Raw genomic sequence first — 18,315 nt, forward strand, 5'->3', positions numbered from 1 at the left:
AAAAAAACAGCTATAAAATGTAAACTGAATAACAGAGATCTGTTTATTCTGTAAGACATATTTTAGTTTAATTCTTTAAAATTTTAAAGCATATTATAATCAGACATAGATGACTAACTAAATTATTCAAAAGATAGTCTATGAAAAGATCCAACAATTTGAGTTGACAAGCTTTTCTTAAATACCTTCCATATATGAAATAAGCACTGTGTAGGGAATAAAATGCTAACATAGTCTCATCCTTCTAGGACATCACAAACACATTAGAGACAGGCCTCTATAGATATGGAACTTAGTTTGGGGCTTATTCTGGAGGTTAAAATGATAGCACAATCTGTTTAGCATTGGAATTGAAAAATAATCTTCTCTGCCCGTGTATTACCAAGACCAGTGTTTCAACTTTGAAATACACAGAATATCCTATTGGATGTATAGTTTTCACTCATGCAAAAAAGTACTTAGCCTTTTAAAAATGCATTTGAATTCAACCATTTTCAAAGACTGATTTCTCGATTAATCATGAAACACAGATGGCCTGATAAAAATACTCAATAAATTGGTCTATCACAACTTCCCTGTTATAGTGATTGTATAAACTAATTCACAATATGGCATCAAATTGATTTGGTATCCAGGTCATTTGTTTGTTTATTCATTCAGTATTTATTGAATACCTGCTACATACTTGGCACTATGCTGTGTATTGGGAATAGAGTAATGACTAAGAGAAGATTCTTGGCCAGGCGCGGTGGCTCACACCTGTAATCCTAGCACTCTGGGAGGCCGAGGCAGGCAGATTGTTTGAGCTCAGGAGTTCAAGACCAGCCTGAGCAAGAGCGAGACACCGTCTCTACTAAAAATAGAAAGAAATGATATGGACACCTAAAAAATATATATAGAGAAAAAATTAGCCGGGCATGGTGGCACATGCCTGTAGTCCCAGCTACTTTGGAGGCTGAGGCAGGAGGATCGCTTGAGTCCAGGAGTTTGAGGTTGCTGTGAGCTAGACTGATGCCACGGCACTCTAGTCTGGGCAACAGAGTGAGACTCTGTCTCAAAAATAAAAAAAAAGAGAGAAGGTTCTTGCCCTCAGGTTGCTTATCACCTGGCAGGGGAAATAGACATTAAACAATAACATAATTATTTAGTTAGACACTATACTCCTAGTCTCAGCTAATCATCCATCCTGGTGGCTTCCAGCATGATGCCCACATTATGAATAGGACAACTCCTCAAAGCCTACCCATAATAGGATCTTTAAAGAAGATTAGCAGCAATGTGTTGAAATAAATATCATGCAATTATTAGCCCTAAGATTTTTCAGGAAAAACCAACTAAGTGTCAGTGTTGAGATTTGTCAGTGTCACAAGCTAAACAAATCAGAGTCCAAAATGAACGAATCACTACCTATGAGGGAGGGGAGGAAATGACATGAGTATTTCAGACCTTAATCATGAGTCAGATCATAAATCATCAACTTTTCCTAACTATAATAATTGTTTCCTCCACAATTAAGTTTTGTGACATCATCTAAAAGATTGTAGCAAATTTTATGGAGAAATAAAATGATTTAACAGGCTACTTTGCTAGTTTTCTAACTTTTTATATGAGAAAAAATTCTAAAATCATCTCCATATAAATTAAATTAGAAACAGTTCTATCAACTCTTACAATTTTAAAACTCTTTAGCATTATTAAAAAACTAGCTCCTTATTTAAGATTTGAAAGACTTTTGATATCTCAAGGAATAATTTAAATATGATTTTATTTTTTTTAATCTGGTTTTAATTCCATACACTTTTATTTTCTTTGTAGTCCTACTGCAAATAAGCAAACAAAAATTGTTCTTCACCTTTCTCCATGCTTTGCTTTAAACAGAAAAACATTAATACAGATGTGGAACATTGACTTGCTTATTTTCCTTTAGCACATCTGTCAAGCATAAAACGTAAGCTCTATTCTTACATTTATGAACTGACCACAATAGTCTCTAGTTACTTTACACTCAAGCTTTGTATCTCTTCTATCCTAAACACACACACACACACACACACTCACTCCCTTAGTTCTCTTCCCTTTGACTATTAACATATCCAGGCTATATCTTCCCTTCAATGTCATATTTACAAAACTCATCATTTAATTTCTTTCCTGTGCTCTCCTATCTCTAGTCTGGATTCTGCTCTGATTACCCTACAATACATATAATCAAGTCACCATTGATTTCTGTGTTTAACAAGCCAATTCTGTGTTTTTTCATTTTTCATTCTCAAGAAGCTTTTTAACACCTGAAACTGCTGATCACCTCCCTTTTGAACTGATCTTCCTTGACCTCCATGTTTTAAAATAAAATAAACAAGTCAAATGTTTTTTCCTTCATTTGTACTATACTCTTCCAATTCTCTTCTGATATTTCTAATAATTTCTTCTCTGTTTCCCTGCTGGCTCTTGTTCCTCCCACACTATTACTTTAAGTAGCTCGTGGTTTGGTTTTCCACACGGCTTTGTCTTTGATCTCTTTGGAAAATGAACCTGAAGTAACTCAAAATATGTTTTGAAAAGAGAGATCAGTGGAATTAAACTCCAAGGTCACTATTTTGAAAGATATGATATTTGGCTATAAAAATTTTAGAAAGGCAATACACAGAAATATCAAGAACACAGACTCTGGAGCCAGACTTTGTAGGTAAAATTCTGGCTCTGTCATTTCCAAACTATGTCACAATGGACAAATTAATTAACCTCTGTGTGCCTCAGGTTCTCCATCTATAAAATGAAGGTAATAACTGTACCTATCTTGTAGAAATATTATAAGGATTAGAGACTGTTATATTGTGCATAGTATAAGCGACTATTAAATAACTTACAAAATTGCCAGCTATTAAAAAATCAAACTCATTAGTTTATGGGCCTAACTTGTAAGTTGACATTTTGTTGTTTTTGTTATAGTTGCTTCTCAAAACCCTTAAAATGTACTACTAATTCCACTAGACTGAATCACTTCAGTAACTTTGAAGAGTTTAAAGCAGTAGCTACAGCTTCCTAAGAGGACAATACACACACACACACACACACACACACGCATACACACACACACACACACACACACACACAGAAGAAAATTATAGATTTCTGGAGCTAAAAGGAAAACGCAAATCTACATTAATTTCATCATTGTACAAATAAGAAAACTAAAGATAAGAGGGACTAAGTGATTTGTCCAAAGTTACATAGCAAATGTCAGTGAGTGGCAAAATTGGGGCTAGAATGCAGGTCCCTAAGGTCTGCACCTATGAGTTGTTTAAAATACATTTTTTCCTAACCTATTCATGATGTGAAGAAATATTCTTTAGAGAATGCAGTTCCACTTTGGGGAAATTTTTTTTTTTAACTCATTAAAAAAAACTGAAATTTGATGAGAACTTTATCAATTAATTAAATACCACCTTTTTCAGTGTAACTTTAGAAGTCTTTCAGAAATGATTCTATTCCACAGCTAAAAGTCCATTAACATCAAAGTAGACTACATATTTTAAAACTTTTCATTGTTATCCAAATTACAAAAGTAATTTTAAATATTTATTGAGAAAAATGTCCTCCTTTGTTTCTGCAAACCCCAGCTCTAGTAATCTTTTGAACAGTAGGACATAAAAAATAAAGTTAAAGGGCATAAATAAGTAATTAGTGGTCTGAGAGGTCAACATTTATTTAGGACTTGCTCTGCACAGTCTGCAATGCATTACAACAGATCTTATAAAACAGCGGTCCTCAACCTTTTTGGCACCAGGGACCGGTTTCATGGAAGACAATTTTTCCATGGATGGGAGGTGGGTGGTGAGGGATTGGGGGTGGGAGGGGTGGCAGAGCTCTGTGGCCTCATCCATAACAGGCCACTGACCAGTACTGGTCTATGGCCCAGGGGTTGGAGACCACAGTAAAAGACAAAACAGATTGAACAGACTTTATCCCTGTCCAGAGAAAGCATACAACTTAAAAAGGGGAGATAAAACAATTGCTTACAAATACACATTACAAAATAAGACTACCAAATAGAGTACACAAATAATGAACAATTAGAAAACTATCCAGACTCAGACGGATCTGCCCACCATTCTGAGAATACTGAAGACTTCAAATTATTCATGAGTTATAAGTTATCTATATCAATGACTATATACAAGTCTAGTTATATAGACTACTCCACAATCATTTTTCAAACATAAAGCAAGTTGTTTTAGAGTCTGCAAGTCCAAATAACAACTTTTTGTTAGGTAGCAATCAGTTATAGAGCCAAAGAACAATGACTAAATCCTCTAAAACCACCCAACAGTAACTCCTATGCAATAAGGAGTTTGAGATCAAAAGCTTTTGCTCTCAAGGATCTAGCATGCCATTTACAGAATCCATACAAAATGTATTTATATACCCAAAAACCCACTATTTTCAATGATAAGCTCTGAAGTACCAATATTAAGACAACTTCTATTTTGGCTAAACTACTTCCTTTTTAAGACAAAGCAAAGACTTTTTTTTCCAACATGTTAGAAATTTTAGATAATGTTTTAAAAAGAAACCAGAAACTTTCAAGGCCTATTTATCCTATTCCTTGGTTTGAAATCTGAAGCTATATTATAATCTTTTAAACCATTAAGTTATTCTTTAGTGTTATGAAAGTGTAACCTAATGAAATGCTTGATCTACAATCAGGTCATTAACAAACAGAAAATTTTTGAAGCTATGTAATAACCCTGCCAAAAGTGTCCAGCAGATGTGGCAATGAAACATGCTGGTTTGAGAAGGCTAGAGTAATTTATTATTTACATATTCTGTAATATATCTAAAAGCACCAGATGTAAGGAAAAAAAGTACCAGAATGTAAAACCAACAACAAAACATTGTATTAAATTAGAATACCTCAATTATTGCCCTAGTTCTAATGCTAACTACTTTTTGTGTCCTTAGATAAGCTATTTAACCTCCCTTTGCCTCAGTTTTTTCATTCAAAAAATAGGACTAAGAATACTTAACATTATTATATGTAAGAAACCACTGACATTATGTATATGAAAAAGGTCTATAAACTATAAAGGTTGTATATATGAAAGTGTTAATATTTGTACATAGTGAAATGAAACAGAAAATGGATATAAAAATATTATTGATGTAATGGGTAAATAAACCTAGGTTAAGTGGATACTCAGACAACTCTGCTCTATTTTTTATAATGTGCTTTATACCTGAATAAGTATATTGTAAAGTTAAAATTAGAAAAGCCTTCTAAAATAAGAGTTTTTTTAAGTCTCTCTTTTGACATAAGACTTTTTTTTAATGCAAGTATCTTTCCAAATTTATTTATTCACATTTTTTTCTAGTTAGAATTTGGCTGAAGGGCCATGAAAGTGGAGATAAGAAAATGGCCAAACTCCAAGATGCATGTGTATGCTCAAGTTGTAAAGTCTCAGAAACAAAAGAAGGAGCTTTATCTTTTTGAAGTAGACTTAATAAACTAATTTCCTTTGATCTCTAAGGAAATTCCTCCTGCCTATGAAGATTTTATACATATATAACTTTGTGTATATATAATTGTTTATATGTATACAAACTAAACAAAAATTTCTGAGAAACAAATAATATACATTAAGAAAATACGGTATTATTCATGTGTTCACTATTAATCTAGCTATTAGTTTAGGAAATATCATTGCTATTTTTTGAAATTCTTCTTTATGACCACCCATGGGAATAAACCTTTGGCAAACATTTTGAATGAATAACATCACTAGTCAACCTTTTTGCAATACTCACGGCATTTTCTATGGTTTTTCCAAAGTTTCAAGTTTCTGGCTCACACTGCTTAAATCTGTACAAAAAGGAGACACCATCTCTTCTCCAAAACAGAAAGCAGTGAGGTCTAACAAAATCCATTCCAAAATGTTTCCACCACATATTAACAAATGAGGATGCAAGTACTTCAAAGTTCTACCTATTAGCGTAGAAAGCTGTTAAACACTGAATACAGCTGGTTTCTTTAGCTCTAAAGCTTATATTCAGAGACAAGAAATAAAGCTAATGCATCTCTGGCTAGTACAACCATAAATGGACAAAAGAGAAATTATCTCTAACTAAACTTTCTGCTGGAATTCAGCACAGCTTATGTTACTTTTTAGATTAGTAAAATAGATTCAAATTTCTTTAAGCAAAACAATGTAAAAATACCTTTTAAATGATTATGAAAAACAACAAACTTATATCACTGTGACTTCTCTCAGTGAAACATACCTAAAACTATTCTGTTCAGTAAGCACTGAGTCGCAGGCATTGTGCTCAGCGCCAGGGTGCTGATACCAAAGCATATGATATTTCCTGCTTTTAAAAAGATGAGAAGATGAGCCTTTTAGATCAAACAAATTAGGAACCAATACAAGAAAGAATTAAAAAAAAAAAAACAGGTTGTGTGGTCTAATAGTTTATGAAGTTCCAAGGGCCTGCCACAATCATTCCATGGAATATTACTCAGCTATAAGAAATAACGGCGATATGGCATCTCTTTGGTTCTCCTGGAGAGAGTTGGAACCCATTCTATTAAGTGAAGTTTCCAAAGAATGGAAAAATAAGCACCACATGTACTCACCAGCAAACCGGTTTCCCTGATCATCACCTAAGTGCACATTAGGGAATAACACCAATTGGGTACCGGACAGAGGTGGGGGGTGGGGGGAAGGGATGGGTATATACCTACTTGATGAGCGTGATGCGCACTGTCTGGGGAATGGACATGCTTGAAGCTCAGTCTCAGGGGTATGGGGGGGCATGGGCAATATATATAACCTGAACTTTTTACCCCCACAATGAGCTAAAATTAAAAAAAAAAAAAAAAAAAAAAGTGGACCTAGGTTTTTCTTTCTGCATAAAGTTGCGAGCTTACAAAGCAAGAGAATATATTTAATGAAATACATGAAGGGACCCTGGATCATGAGCCAAGACTGCCAGAGCGATCAGATTGTCTTTGTGCTTGAGGAGTTTCAATCAGCAATGTGTGAAAAAGACTAAAGTGGAATCACTGGAGCTGCTGTTGCATCAGAAATGACAACAAGCCACTATTCCACTTCTCTGTAAGAACTAGTGTCCATTTCCATTCTCTGAAGCACAAGCACAGAGGGACGGTTTGGATGCTGAGTCAGTTTCCTGTGCTTCTTCAATTCCACTTATCCTACGGTAAGTCCCTATTACTTAAGTTTCTATTACAATCCATGCCATATGTACACCTGACAGTGTTAAATTTTTTTATAAGGGACCAAGAAGGGGCGAAATACCCAAATATGGTACTGTATCTGGAATACATAAAATACATGGAAAGGGAGAGAGAAACAGCTCTGAGGCAGGCATATAGCTATAGCTCAGGTTCTTCTGTTACATTATGTATGTATTTGAAACAGATGAAAAGGTACTTTTAAGTCTTTACTTTTGATTTGAGGAACAGGTACTGAAAACAAAATATAAAAGAAATAAGTGTTCTAAAAGTAGGCATCCATCTCATTTGAAAAAGAAATATCAAATAAGTGGAGATAATATGGCAAAGTGACATTCATAGCCATCTGAATCAAAGAGAACCTGTTCTTAAGGAAGAACTGCCCCAGAAAGATTAAAAAAAATCCTTTCCCTATGTAATAGTGGATGAGAAGGCAGCATCTAAAGATTGTATTTGAATATTTACTGAAATTATAGATAAATTAATATTATTTCCCTACCTTTCTTCTTAATGTTACCTTTTCTGCCCCTTTAAAATAACTTTCTTACCTAATTTTACTTGAGCTTTCCTGAGTGTGTGTTTCTGCCCCATGCTCTTGAATTCATTTTGTTATATTTTTTAATCAACCTCTCCCCTCCCTAAATAGACTGTCATATAAAAGCATTAAAAAATAAGCATTAAATTTAGTTGGATTTTTCTTAATATATGAGTTATACCATAGGCAAAGTGATTTGGAAGTTTGAGAAAAAGTTATTTCCTATACTCCCCTCTTCAAATCATACTAAAACAAGTCAAAGAGAGGAGAAAAAGGCAAAGTACTTATAGGAAAATAAGTTATGAATACCTGGAACTAAACAAAAAAAGCAGAATAGGTTACTATGTTAGAGGTAAAAACTCTTAAAGGAAAGTCAAAGAACAGAAAAATTTTTGAGCCTTTGTCAGGATTACTGGCATCACAAGCATTCTTTCTTGCTGACATATAACAGGAACTCAAAAGCCATCCAACAGTGCGTCTACTTTAGAGAAAATAATTTCAGCAGCTCAACTGTAATGAGATTAAAGGGTACAGGAATGCAGGGTGTGAGGGAGTGTAAGTTTGGAAAAGAGTTGGTTTATTAAATAATGGGATACTAAATGGTCAATGGCTACTTCTATGCTTTAAGATATTAAAATATTTTGTTAAATACACCTCCAATTATAAAAGAAAACAAAATAGTTTGCTTATTGACTTTGTTATAAACATCTGGTTCATGCTAAGCAAAAACTTGAGGTTTCAGAATCTCTGTATTTCTGAATTTCCAATGCAGGATCATTTATAATAAATTTCTATCAATGAAATTAAGAGCATAAGTAGGAGAAAAAATCTACACCCCTCTTCACAAGAAATGATGCCACGTGCCTTTTCAATGAAATAGTTAGGAGAATATTTCATAATGAAAGATGGGAAGAGAGGAAGAAGCATGAGATAATTCATCACTTTTTTCATTTTCATTTTAGCAAGAGCAAAGAGAACAATCCAGGTATTTAAGAACTAAATTCCTATCCCATAACATAGTTTATAGTCATCAAGATAAAATTAACCTCCTTTTTCCTACTATTAAAACAAGACAGAAGAAAAAAATAAAACAGAATGTTGTCTAACTACTATTACCTAATTAAGCTGAGGTTTATCCTAACTCTTCCTTCACAAAAAACACCAAAATGTGATAAATCAGTAATTAGAAAATGATAGATCCAAACAGAATGAGAGAGTCCTAACAGTCTTTCTGAACATTAAAGGGTTGGGGGGGTTGGGGTGGTCAATGATTTTCCAACAGTACTTTTACAGTAAACCAATGAGAAATAGCTTTTTACAAATGCAAAAAATGCAATGCATATATTTTACAAAAGAACACCATTCATCTTCTTTTATAAAAATGTAGTCCCTTTAAAGATAGGATTATTCTCTCCATAAAAGTTCTTATTCTCTTCCCTTAGAAAAGCATTACTAACCATGACTTCAAGCCATGACTTGATAATTGCTACTTCTAATATACATAATATTATTTTGATCAAATAATAATCATCCTGAACCTAAGAAAAACTATTTGGTTATTTGAGTATTAGAAACATTCTTCTGTAGTAACATACATTTCAACACAATCCTTTTAAACCCAGCAAGTCTCTTCTTGATACTGCTGGATCCCATTCTTAAAAGTGTACTTTCCCTCACCTACTTTTAACATAATTAAGTCAACAGTAAAGCAAATACTTTGTTTTCATCAGCCAATACAGTTGGAGCCAGGCCAGAAACCCCATTCTCAGCTGCCCCCGAGCTGCTGAAAAGAAACTTTGAAGCTGATGCAGTATAGAAATATACCAATTATATCAAAGAGAGTAAAGTGAGCACAGGGAATTTTGTGAACAGGCAGAGATCATGAGATGCCATGGCTAATGTATTCCAAATCTCTTAGCACATTTGATTAATACCTGAAAATACATAAAATGTTTGATTTCCCTAGTCTTCAAGTGCCAAAGTTCTCTGATCCTGAAAATCTGAGCTGCTAGATATTTATACCTTAGGAAAATAATTAACTAACTGAGAATTTCAGTGAGAGTGAGCAATAACAATAGTCAGAGAATGAATTATTTATTCTATTGTTAGTATATACAGCTGTGCCTCAGTATACATGGAGGATTGATTCCAGGGCCTCCCCTGTATACCCAAATCCCTGCATATTCAAGTCCTGCAGTAGGCCCTGTGGAATGCACCTATATGAAAAGTTGGCCCTCATAGGCATGGGTTTTGCATACTAAGAATACTGTATTTTCGATACTTGTTTAATTGAGAAAAATCTGCATATAAATGTGTTCAAACCTACATTGTTTAAGGGTCAACTGTACTTATTTCTAACCACAACCCCCTATATTCTTAAAAAAAAAAAAAAAAAAAAAAAAAGCCAGGCATGGAGGTGCACATCTGTAGTCCCAGCAACTCAGTTGCTTGAGATTAGGAGTCTGAGTTCAGCCTGGACAACACAGTCAGACTCCTGTCTCTTAAAATTAACAAAAGGAAGAATAAAAAGCTTGGGATAAAAACCACTGAGAAATTCTAACTCATTCACATGCTCCTGGGTTAACACATAGCACTCTAATAAAGATATTTACATGGCAACTCTATGAAGAATATACAGCATTTTCATTTTATAGGAAAAGTAGATGAAATGTAAATAGCTATACATTTTTTCCATTTAGTCTAACATTCAAAAGTGCTGGTATAAACATTTACCTTTGCATAAGCTAGTTGATTATTTAATACATTCTTCACCAACCAAATGTTTGATCAAGAAGAGACCAAGAGGAATAGAACATCTTAGGAACATAGATCCAAACATTCCACAATTAATGTATTAACCTGCCCATGACTCATCTTAAACCTACATTTCAGAAGTCTCTTTCTCAATATCCAAATGGGAATTGGCTTAAAAAGCCTAAATAGGAAAAGCCTAAATAAAATATTTTTATGAAAATTTTGCTTTTCCTTTGGTTATAAACAAACAGTATGGTTATCAGGAGACAAAGAATAAAAATCATTAAGTAGTTTATATTTTCTAAATACAAAATCATAGACTGACACCAATTCCATGTTCACTTTTATAATGCTGAAAAGCTCAAATTAAGCATGTATTATAGCACTTACATTGTCCCACTCACATAATTTACTTTATATTGCTTCTATCTCTCACATACTTGTATCTTACAAAATATTCACCCCAACATCTTATATACAGCAGGCATTCAAAAATATTAGCTTTATTCTTTCAAGATGAACTTACCCTTCGAAATGACACAACATAAAATGTGTCTCCCCTTCTGCGGATGGCTTCAAAAAAGTCTTGATAACTTCTGGGTGAAGCATAATATACTTGTAGCTCATTCCCTGAGTTCCTGCTAAAGAAAGAAAAATGTAAAGTATTATTAAAGTAAAAAGTTCCATGTTCTCCCAAAATACTTCCCATTCTAAGGCTATGTCTAAATTATAAGAATCTCTCTCAACCAAAATATTAGTAGCACTTTGGCAGTAATTTTTACAACATTTTGAAAAGCCCAAGATCAGGATATTTATAAGATACAATTCACTAAAGCTAATATTCTTGTTTCTAAATCAAGGCTCTAAAATGTACTAGACAGTAAAAACTACCAGAAAATAGATTTCTGCATAGGTTTGCAGGGTTTTATAATTTCTGGTAATAAAAATTAAGTCTGAGGAAAAGCCATTTTTCGCCACTCTGTCAAATATGTGAAGGTGTGCATGCCTATGAGGCTGTGCAAAAGGTGGAAAGAAATTAGGATTTGGAAACAAATAGACCTGGCTTTGAATTGCTGCTCCACTCCTCAAGTGGGTATTCCTGGGGAAATCAACCTCTCTGAGCAACCTGCTTCCTCATCAATAAAATGAGGATAACCATGTAAACTTTGCAGGATTGTTATTGGGGATGAAAAATATGTAAAGTGCCAAGTACGGGTCCCGTTCCATGAGTCACTCAACAATTGCTAGCCATTGCTATTAAAAGCATCATGTAAATGTTTTGATAAAATTAAAATCTAAAATTACAATACTTCAAACCACATTGCGCCCCCAAAGATACATTCAAATGACACTAATATAGTTCTTAATATTTTCAGGATCTTTTAGTGTTTAGGGCCAATGTCCAAAATAGTCAAAGGGATACTACAATGCTTCATTTTTCTCCAAAAAGAAAACTTAAATATATCAATCAAACATCATTAACTTAAGAGGAGAAAAAGATTGACCTAAATGGAAATGATAAATGAATCATGAGAACTTTCTTTGAAATAATCACATCTGCTCAGTAGGCCATTTCTGATTATATTTTGAATATACAGTCAATTTTTGTTATTTGTGATAGTTATGTTCTAATAAGTCACTGCGAACACTGAATTAGTGAATCCTGAACCATTCTCCTAGGGGAAACACAGAGTTAGGTTCCTGTGAGCCTCTGGTATTGTCAACCAATCAACATGTAACCTTATTTTATGTGTTTCTGTTTAAAGACATTTTCTTTAATATATATCTTTCATTCATTAACTTGAACTCACAATCAACAGCACTATAACTCACGCCCCGAACAAAACTTATCTAATACATGTGTTTTCTCTATAATATAGACATATCACAGCCTGCTTGGCCTTAGGAACACTAGACAGCACTTCAGCAATATGCCTGGGGGCCATTTTAAATAGCAAAATCAGCAATAAAAAGCACAAAATTATGAAAAATGTGGCACTCAGTGAGCCATTAAAAAACTTTGTTTATACTATGAGAGCTGAAACAAGAAGGCAGAATGTTGCTTTGGTCAACCTCACCTGAGAGCATCTACGCGTGTTTGCAAATGACCAAAAAAAAAGCACTGCAAGTATTAATTTTGGGGTTATAGATAAATTTTTAGCAGATTTTAGTAGGTGAATTAGTAAATGCAGAATCTATAAATAATGAAGATTGACTATAATTAATTAAAAGTATTTTTAATTAATGAAATATGCCATCACAATCATGCATCAATCGATATTTTTTTAAATAAATGTATAGTAATTGAATGATAAATTCTGGTTAACACAGAATTATTAATTTGTGTTTTAACTATTTAAATATATGTTATCCATTTCAACCAGATAATACATTCTCAGGATTTTAAACATTCATGACTGCTGATATGCTGCGTATTGCCATTTAATAGGAAGTCTCAGTTAATAACATAATGAATAAAAAAGCTTTCAACTTACATTTTTACTATATATATTTTTTTCTCAGAGCCTAGAACACTGCCTGGCACATAATAGGTTCTTAGTAAATGTTAAATTAACATCAAGTAAACAGTGAACTGTAAGTCTGTTGTAGAGCTACAGGCAGAAGCTGAGACTCTCAACTTTCACTTCAGTGATACTGTTGTCAATATCATCACATCATCACCATTTACCATGTTTGGGTGGCACTTAATATGTGCCAAGCACCACGCTAAGTGCTCTAAATATACTATCTAACTTAACCATTATATCAACTCTGTGCAACCAGAATTTTGTAGATGAGGAAACTTCAATTACGTTAACTTGTTTGAGCTCCCAGAGCAACTAAGTGGCAGTTATGATTTGAACTCTGCCCAACAGAGCAGACAAAGCTACCATCTTAACCATGATACTACATTGCCTCCCACATTATCTTTCCATTTAGTTAGATATGTCTTGGTGAAGACATTTAAACCTCTAGATACGCACTCCTTTTGGAATCTTTCAAAATCTTAAGAAGTATTGTGTAGTAAAAAATGCACTGTAAGTCAAACAGCTAAGGTCTAAATTCTGATTCTAAGGTCTAAACTCTGAAAATTACAAAAAAATAAATGACTTGCCCAGTTTTTCCATCTAAAAAATAAACTTCAAGTTATATGGATTTAAAGATAAAATGCACATAAAGCACTCAGCAGGACACCTGGCACAGAGCACTCAAAAAATAACATTCCCTTCCCCTGGGCTCATGAAACAGATGCAAATCAAGAACAGGAGAGCTATGTATATTCAAGATTTTCATCAAAATTATGACTGGGAGAGATGACCTTTTGAAATTATCTGGCTTTACTGCAACTGCTCAGAAGTAGTATATATTATATACATAGTAGTAAATGACTAATATAAAAGTCATAGATGAGAACAAATTTAAGGTGAAAAGGAAGTGTGAATTTCAACTTTACTAAAATGCTAGCTGTTTTAAACTCCCTGGCCAAGTGCTTCCACACTTTCTTACCTGATACTAGTGGTTTCTGTGTATTGAACAGCCATCAGCTGAGAATTTGAGCCCTGTTCCAGAGCTCCCTGGTAGAGAAAAAAAAGTTTAATGTCATATGAAATTATGTGAAGGTCTTCCTATATTGACTCATTCTACATTGACATTTGCTAAACCTTCATTAAAGTATTCATATTCTGACATATTAAGTCCAAATAATTAAACACTAACAAATTAAATCTCTTTAGGTCACATTCTTGGCTGAGAGATGGGTCTTGTGGAGATTAAGACATTTAAGGCACTTCTCATAAAGTTTAAAGAAAGAGTCCAAAAGCTTAGTCCAAGCGCCATAAGTTTTCTGACTAAGCTGTACAAGTAGTACTGAACATTTAACAGCTTATGCTTGACATTATTTTAATAATTACATTGCCAATGACAAGTTCCTAAGACCTATGAAAAGTTCATAATGAAACAAGGTCCTATTATTTACTGAATTAAACACAAAGATCTTAGGCCTAAATACATCTATGGAATACACCATCATTAAAGAGATATCACTGATGACTCTTTTGGCAAGAGAATAGTTCAGTATGTAACCATTAGTGGCCCACATATGCTACATGGGAAACCGTCTTTCACATAGCATCTGCTTTGCGCTATGCCTTTTTATATTCTCTGACAGTTTTGTAAGCTGATCTTCAGAACAGTTTTGTAAGAATATCAGAGTTCAAGGGCATATTACCAACTTCTATTATGTTAGGAAGTGACCTCATCCTGTCAAACAGTGGCTTAAATAATTGTTTAATCATTTGTTCATTACTCTGTCCATATACCCATTTTTCAACAATCTAAGCACCTACGTGCACCACAGCAACAAAATTAAACATTTGACTTCTCCCTTTAAGAAGCTTCTAGTTTAATTGGGAAGACAAATATATGAAAACAATACAATATGATAAATACTAAAACAGAAACATGTACGAAAGGTTAAGGGAGAAAAGAAGGGGGACCAATTTTGTTTCGTGGATAGAACCAATATGCGGGGATCAATGTAGGGCTTCCAACTTCTGGCTCTGTAGTAAGTCAAGGGTTTTACTTTATAAAAACCTAACGTATGTCTTGCATGTTGTAGGTGTTCAATAAATGCTTGTTAAAAAAAAAATGAAAAAAGTACCAATAAAATGAAAGGAAAAAAGAGAAACAAGTACATTTCATAAGATACTACATTTATTGACATTGTTATCAAGTAGTAAATAAAACCAAAATTAAATTATAGCTAGTTGACAAATATAAGGTTTAAATAGATTAAATAGCTGTGAATTTTAAATGATTTCTGCTACTTTGACACATATGAAACAAACAAAGAAGTCTGAAAGAAGCCAGACTTCTTTCCCCAGTCTCAGAAGTAGGTGGGTAGGTGCTAGGGAAAGCTGAGTTACAGAGATCTCAGGCAAGTAGAACATGGATATTCCATTTACCTAAGATTTACACCAATTATAATAACAAAAGAATCTCTGGTTGGGTGCGGTGGCTCACACCTGTAATCCCAGCACTTTGGGAAGCCAAGGCAGGAGGATCAATTGAGGCCAGGAGTTCGAGACCAGCCTGGGCAACATAGCAAGCCCTCATCTCTACAAAAAATAAAAATATTAGCTAGACATGGTGGCACATGCCTGTAGTCCTAGCTACTTGGGAGGCTGAGGCAGCACAATCGCTTAAGCCCAGGAGTTCAAGGTTACAGTGAGCTATGATCACGCCACTGTACACCACCTGTGTGACAGAGTAAGAGCTCATCTCTTAAAAAAGAAAAACAACAACAACAACAACAACAAAAAGGAACCTCACTGAAAAATTAGCCGTGACCTTTTCCATTTTTAGCTATTTGGGTTTACCATATGAGGCACTTAAATAAAAATGACAGAAAATTAAAAATCTCCAACTATGTTGTAGAGTTGTCTATTTTTCCCTTGAGTTCTGTCACTTTTCCCTGTGTGTATTCTGAAGCTTTGTTATTAGGAGCCTATTCATTTAGAATTGTTGTCTTCTTGATGAAATGCTCCTTTTGTCATTATGAAATTTCCTTCTTTGGTATGGGTTCAAACAAGCCCAGACTGCAAAGATTAAAATAAATACCTCTCTTAGACCGGGCATGGTACCTCATGCCTATAACCCTAGCACGCTGGGAGGCTGAAGTGGGAGGATCGCTTGAACTCAGGAGTTTGAGACCAGCCTGAGCAAGAGTGAGACCCCTGTCTCTACTAAAAATAGAAAAAAAATTAGCTGGGCAACTAAAAATAGGGCGCGGTGGTACGTGCCTGTAGTCCCAGCTGCTAGGGAGGCTGAGGCAGGAAGATCACTTGAGCCCAGGAGTTTGAGGTTGCTGTGAGCTAGGCTGATGCCATGGCACTCTAGCCTGGGCAATAGAGTGAGACTCTGTCTCAAAAATAAAATAAAATAAAATAAAATGAGATAAAACAAAATAAAATGAGATAAAATAAAATAAATACCTAACTCTTCAATGCCCAGACACTGATGAGCATCCACAAGCATCAGAAACACCCAGGAAAACATGACCTCACCAAACAGACTAAGAAACCAGTGACCAACCCTGGAGTGATAGAGATAGATGACCTTTTAGACAAAAAATTCAAAATAGCTGTCCTGAAGAAGTTCAGTGAACTTCAAAACAACACAGAGAAGGAATTCAGAAGCCTATCACAGAAATTTAACAAAGAGATTGAAATAATTTTTTAAAAAATCAAGCAGAAATTCTGGAGCTTAAGAATTCAATTGATAAACTGAGAAATGCACCAGAGTCTCCCAACAGCAGAATTGATCAAACAGAAGAAAGAATTAGTGAGCTTGAAGACAGACTATTTGAAAATATACAGAAGGGAAAAAAAGAATAAAAAAGAATGAAGCATGCCTACAGGATCTAGAAAACAGACCCAAAAGGGCAAAACTAAGAGCTATTAGCCATAAAGAGGAGGTAGAGAGAGAGAGATTGGGGTAGAAGGTTTATTCAAAGAACTGAAATGTCCTTCTTTAACTCTTATAATATCCTTTGTTTGGAAGTCTACTTTATCTGATATTTTTTTCACCCGTTTATTTTCCACTTGTCTGTGTCTTTATATTTAAAAATGTTATTTCTTACAAACAGCATATGGTTGGATCTTTCCTTTAAAAAAATCTAATCTGAAAATCTCTGCCTTTCGATTGATGTGTCTAGCCCATTGAATTTAATTATTAACATGGTTGGATTTTAGTATACCATCTTGATGTATTTTTTATTGATCCTATTTGTTCCTTACTTGTTTCTCTTTTCCTGACTTTTCATTGAACTGCATATTTTTTAGTATTCTATTTTTATTTCTTATACTGTCTTTTTAATTATAGTTGTACTTCTTTATATTAGTTTTTAGCAGTTGCTCTAGAGATTATACTTTGATCTTTAAGTTATCACAGTCTACCTTGGAATATTATTTGAACAATATAAAAACTTTATTAAGAGTATAATTCCATTTACTCTTCCATCCTTTTGTGTCCTTATTATCTTATATTTTACTTCTATATAAGCTATAAACCCCACAACAAATTGTCATTATTATTGCTTTAAAAACACAATAGTCTTCTAAAGACATTTAAATATACACACATAATATAAAGATAGTTTTTTTTTAAAAGGCTTATTCTTTTTTTACCTAGATATTTGCCCATTCTGATGCTCTCCCTTCCTGCTAATCTGTGGTTCTATTTGGTATCATTTACCTCAGTCTAAAAAACATCTTTAATATTTCTTATAGTACAGGTCTTCTAGAGACAAATTCTCTATTTTTGTCTATCTGAAAATATCTTTATTTTATCTTCATTTTGAAAGATATTTTCACTAATTTGTCCCTTTACCTTTTACTCACAGTCTAGGAAGAGGGAAGAATTATGAAATAGGATGGGTCAAATCAAAGATATAATATTTAAATCAATAGATATTTCAAAGAAATGTCAGTTCACCAAAATTACAGAATACCTTCTAGGACTTTTAGGCTCCTTTAGCACCTGAAAGAAGTAACTGGGAGGAAAAAGAAGGTTGAAAGGAGAAGAGTAGAAAAAGCAGCGCAGTTATAGGCTCTCTACACTAAGAAAGAGAATCAAAGGAATTCTTATATGCTTTGGGTATTGACAATAGCATTAGCAGAATAATCCTTCTCCTTCCTCTGACTAACCAAGAATTTCTTTTACCATTGACAAATATAGATTCATCCCCATCATTCCTTTTTCTATTATAGCTAAGATT

General features: G+C 33.9%; 1 protein-coding gene across 1 annotated transcript in view; it reads right to left on the reverse strand.

Moving 5' to 3' along the window:
* Positions 1-18,315, reverse strand: part of ATF6 (activating transcription factor 6) — a 204,056-nt gene that overhangs the window by 109,979 nt on the left and 75,762 nt on the right. Inside the window, exons 13-14 of the mRNA XM_069480287.1 lie at positions 14,046-14,113; positions 11,065-11,179 (exon numbers count right to left, since the gene is read on the reverse strand). Of these exons, the coding sequence (XP_069336388.1) occupies positions 11,065-11,179; positions 14,046-14,113 (183 nt within the window). The remainder of the gene's footprint in view (positions 1-11,064; positions 11,180-14,045; positions 14,114-18,315) is intronic.

Source organism: Eulemur rufifrons, chromosome 8, assembly GCF_041146395.1.
Source record: "Eulemur rufifrons isolate Redbay chromosome 8, OSU_ERuf_1, whole genome shotgun sequence".
NCBI classification, from domain to species: domain Eukaryota; kingdom Metazoa; phylum Chordata; class Mammalia; order Primates; family Lemuridae; genus Eulemur; species Eulemur rufifrons.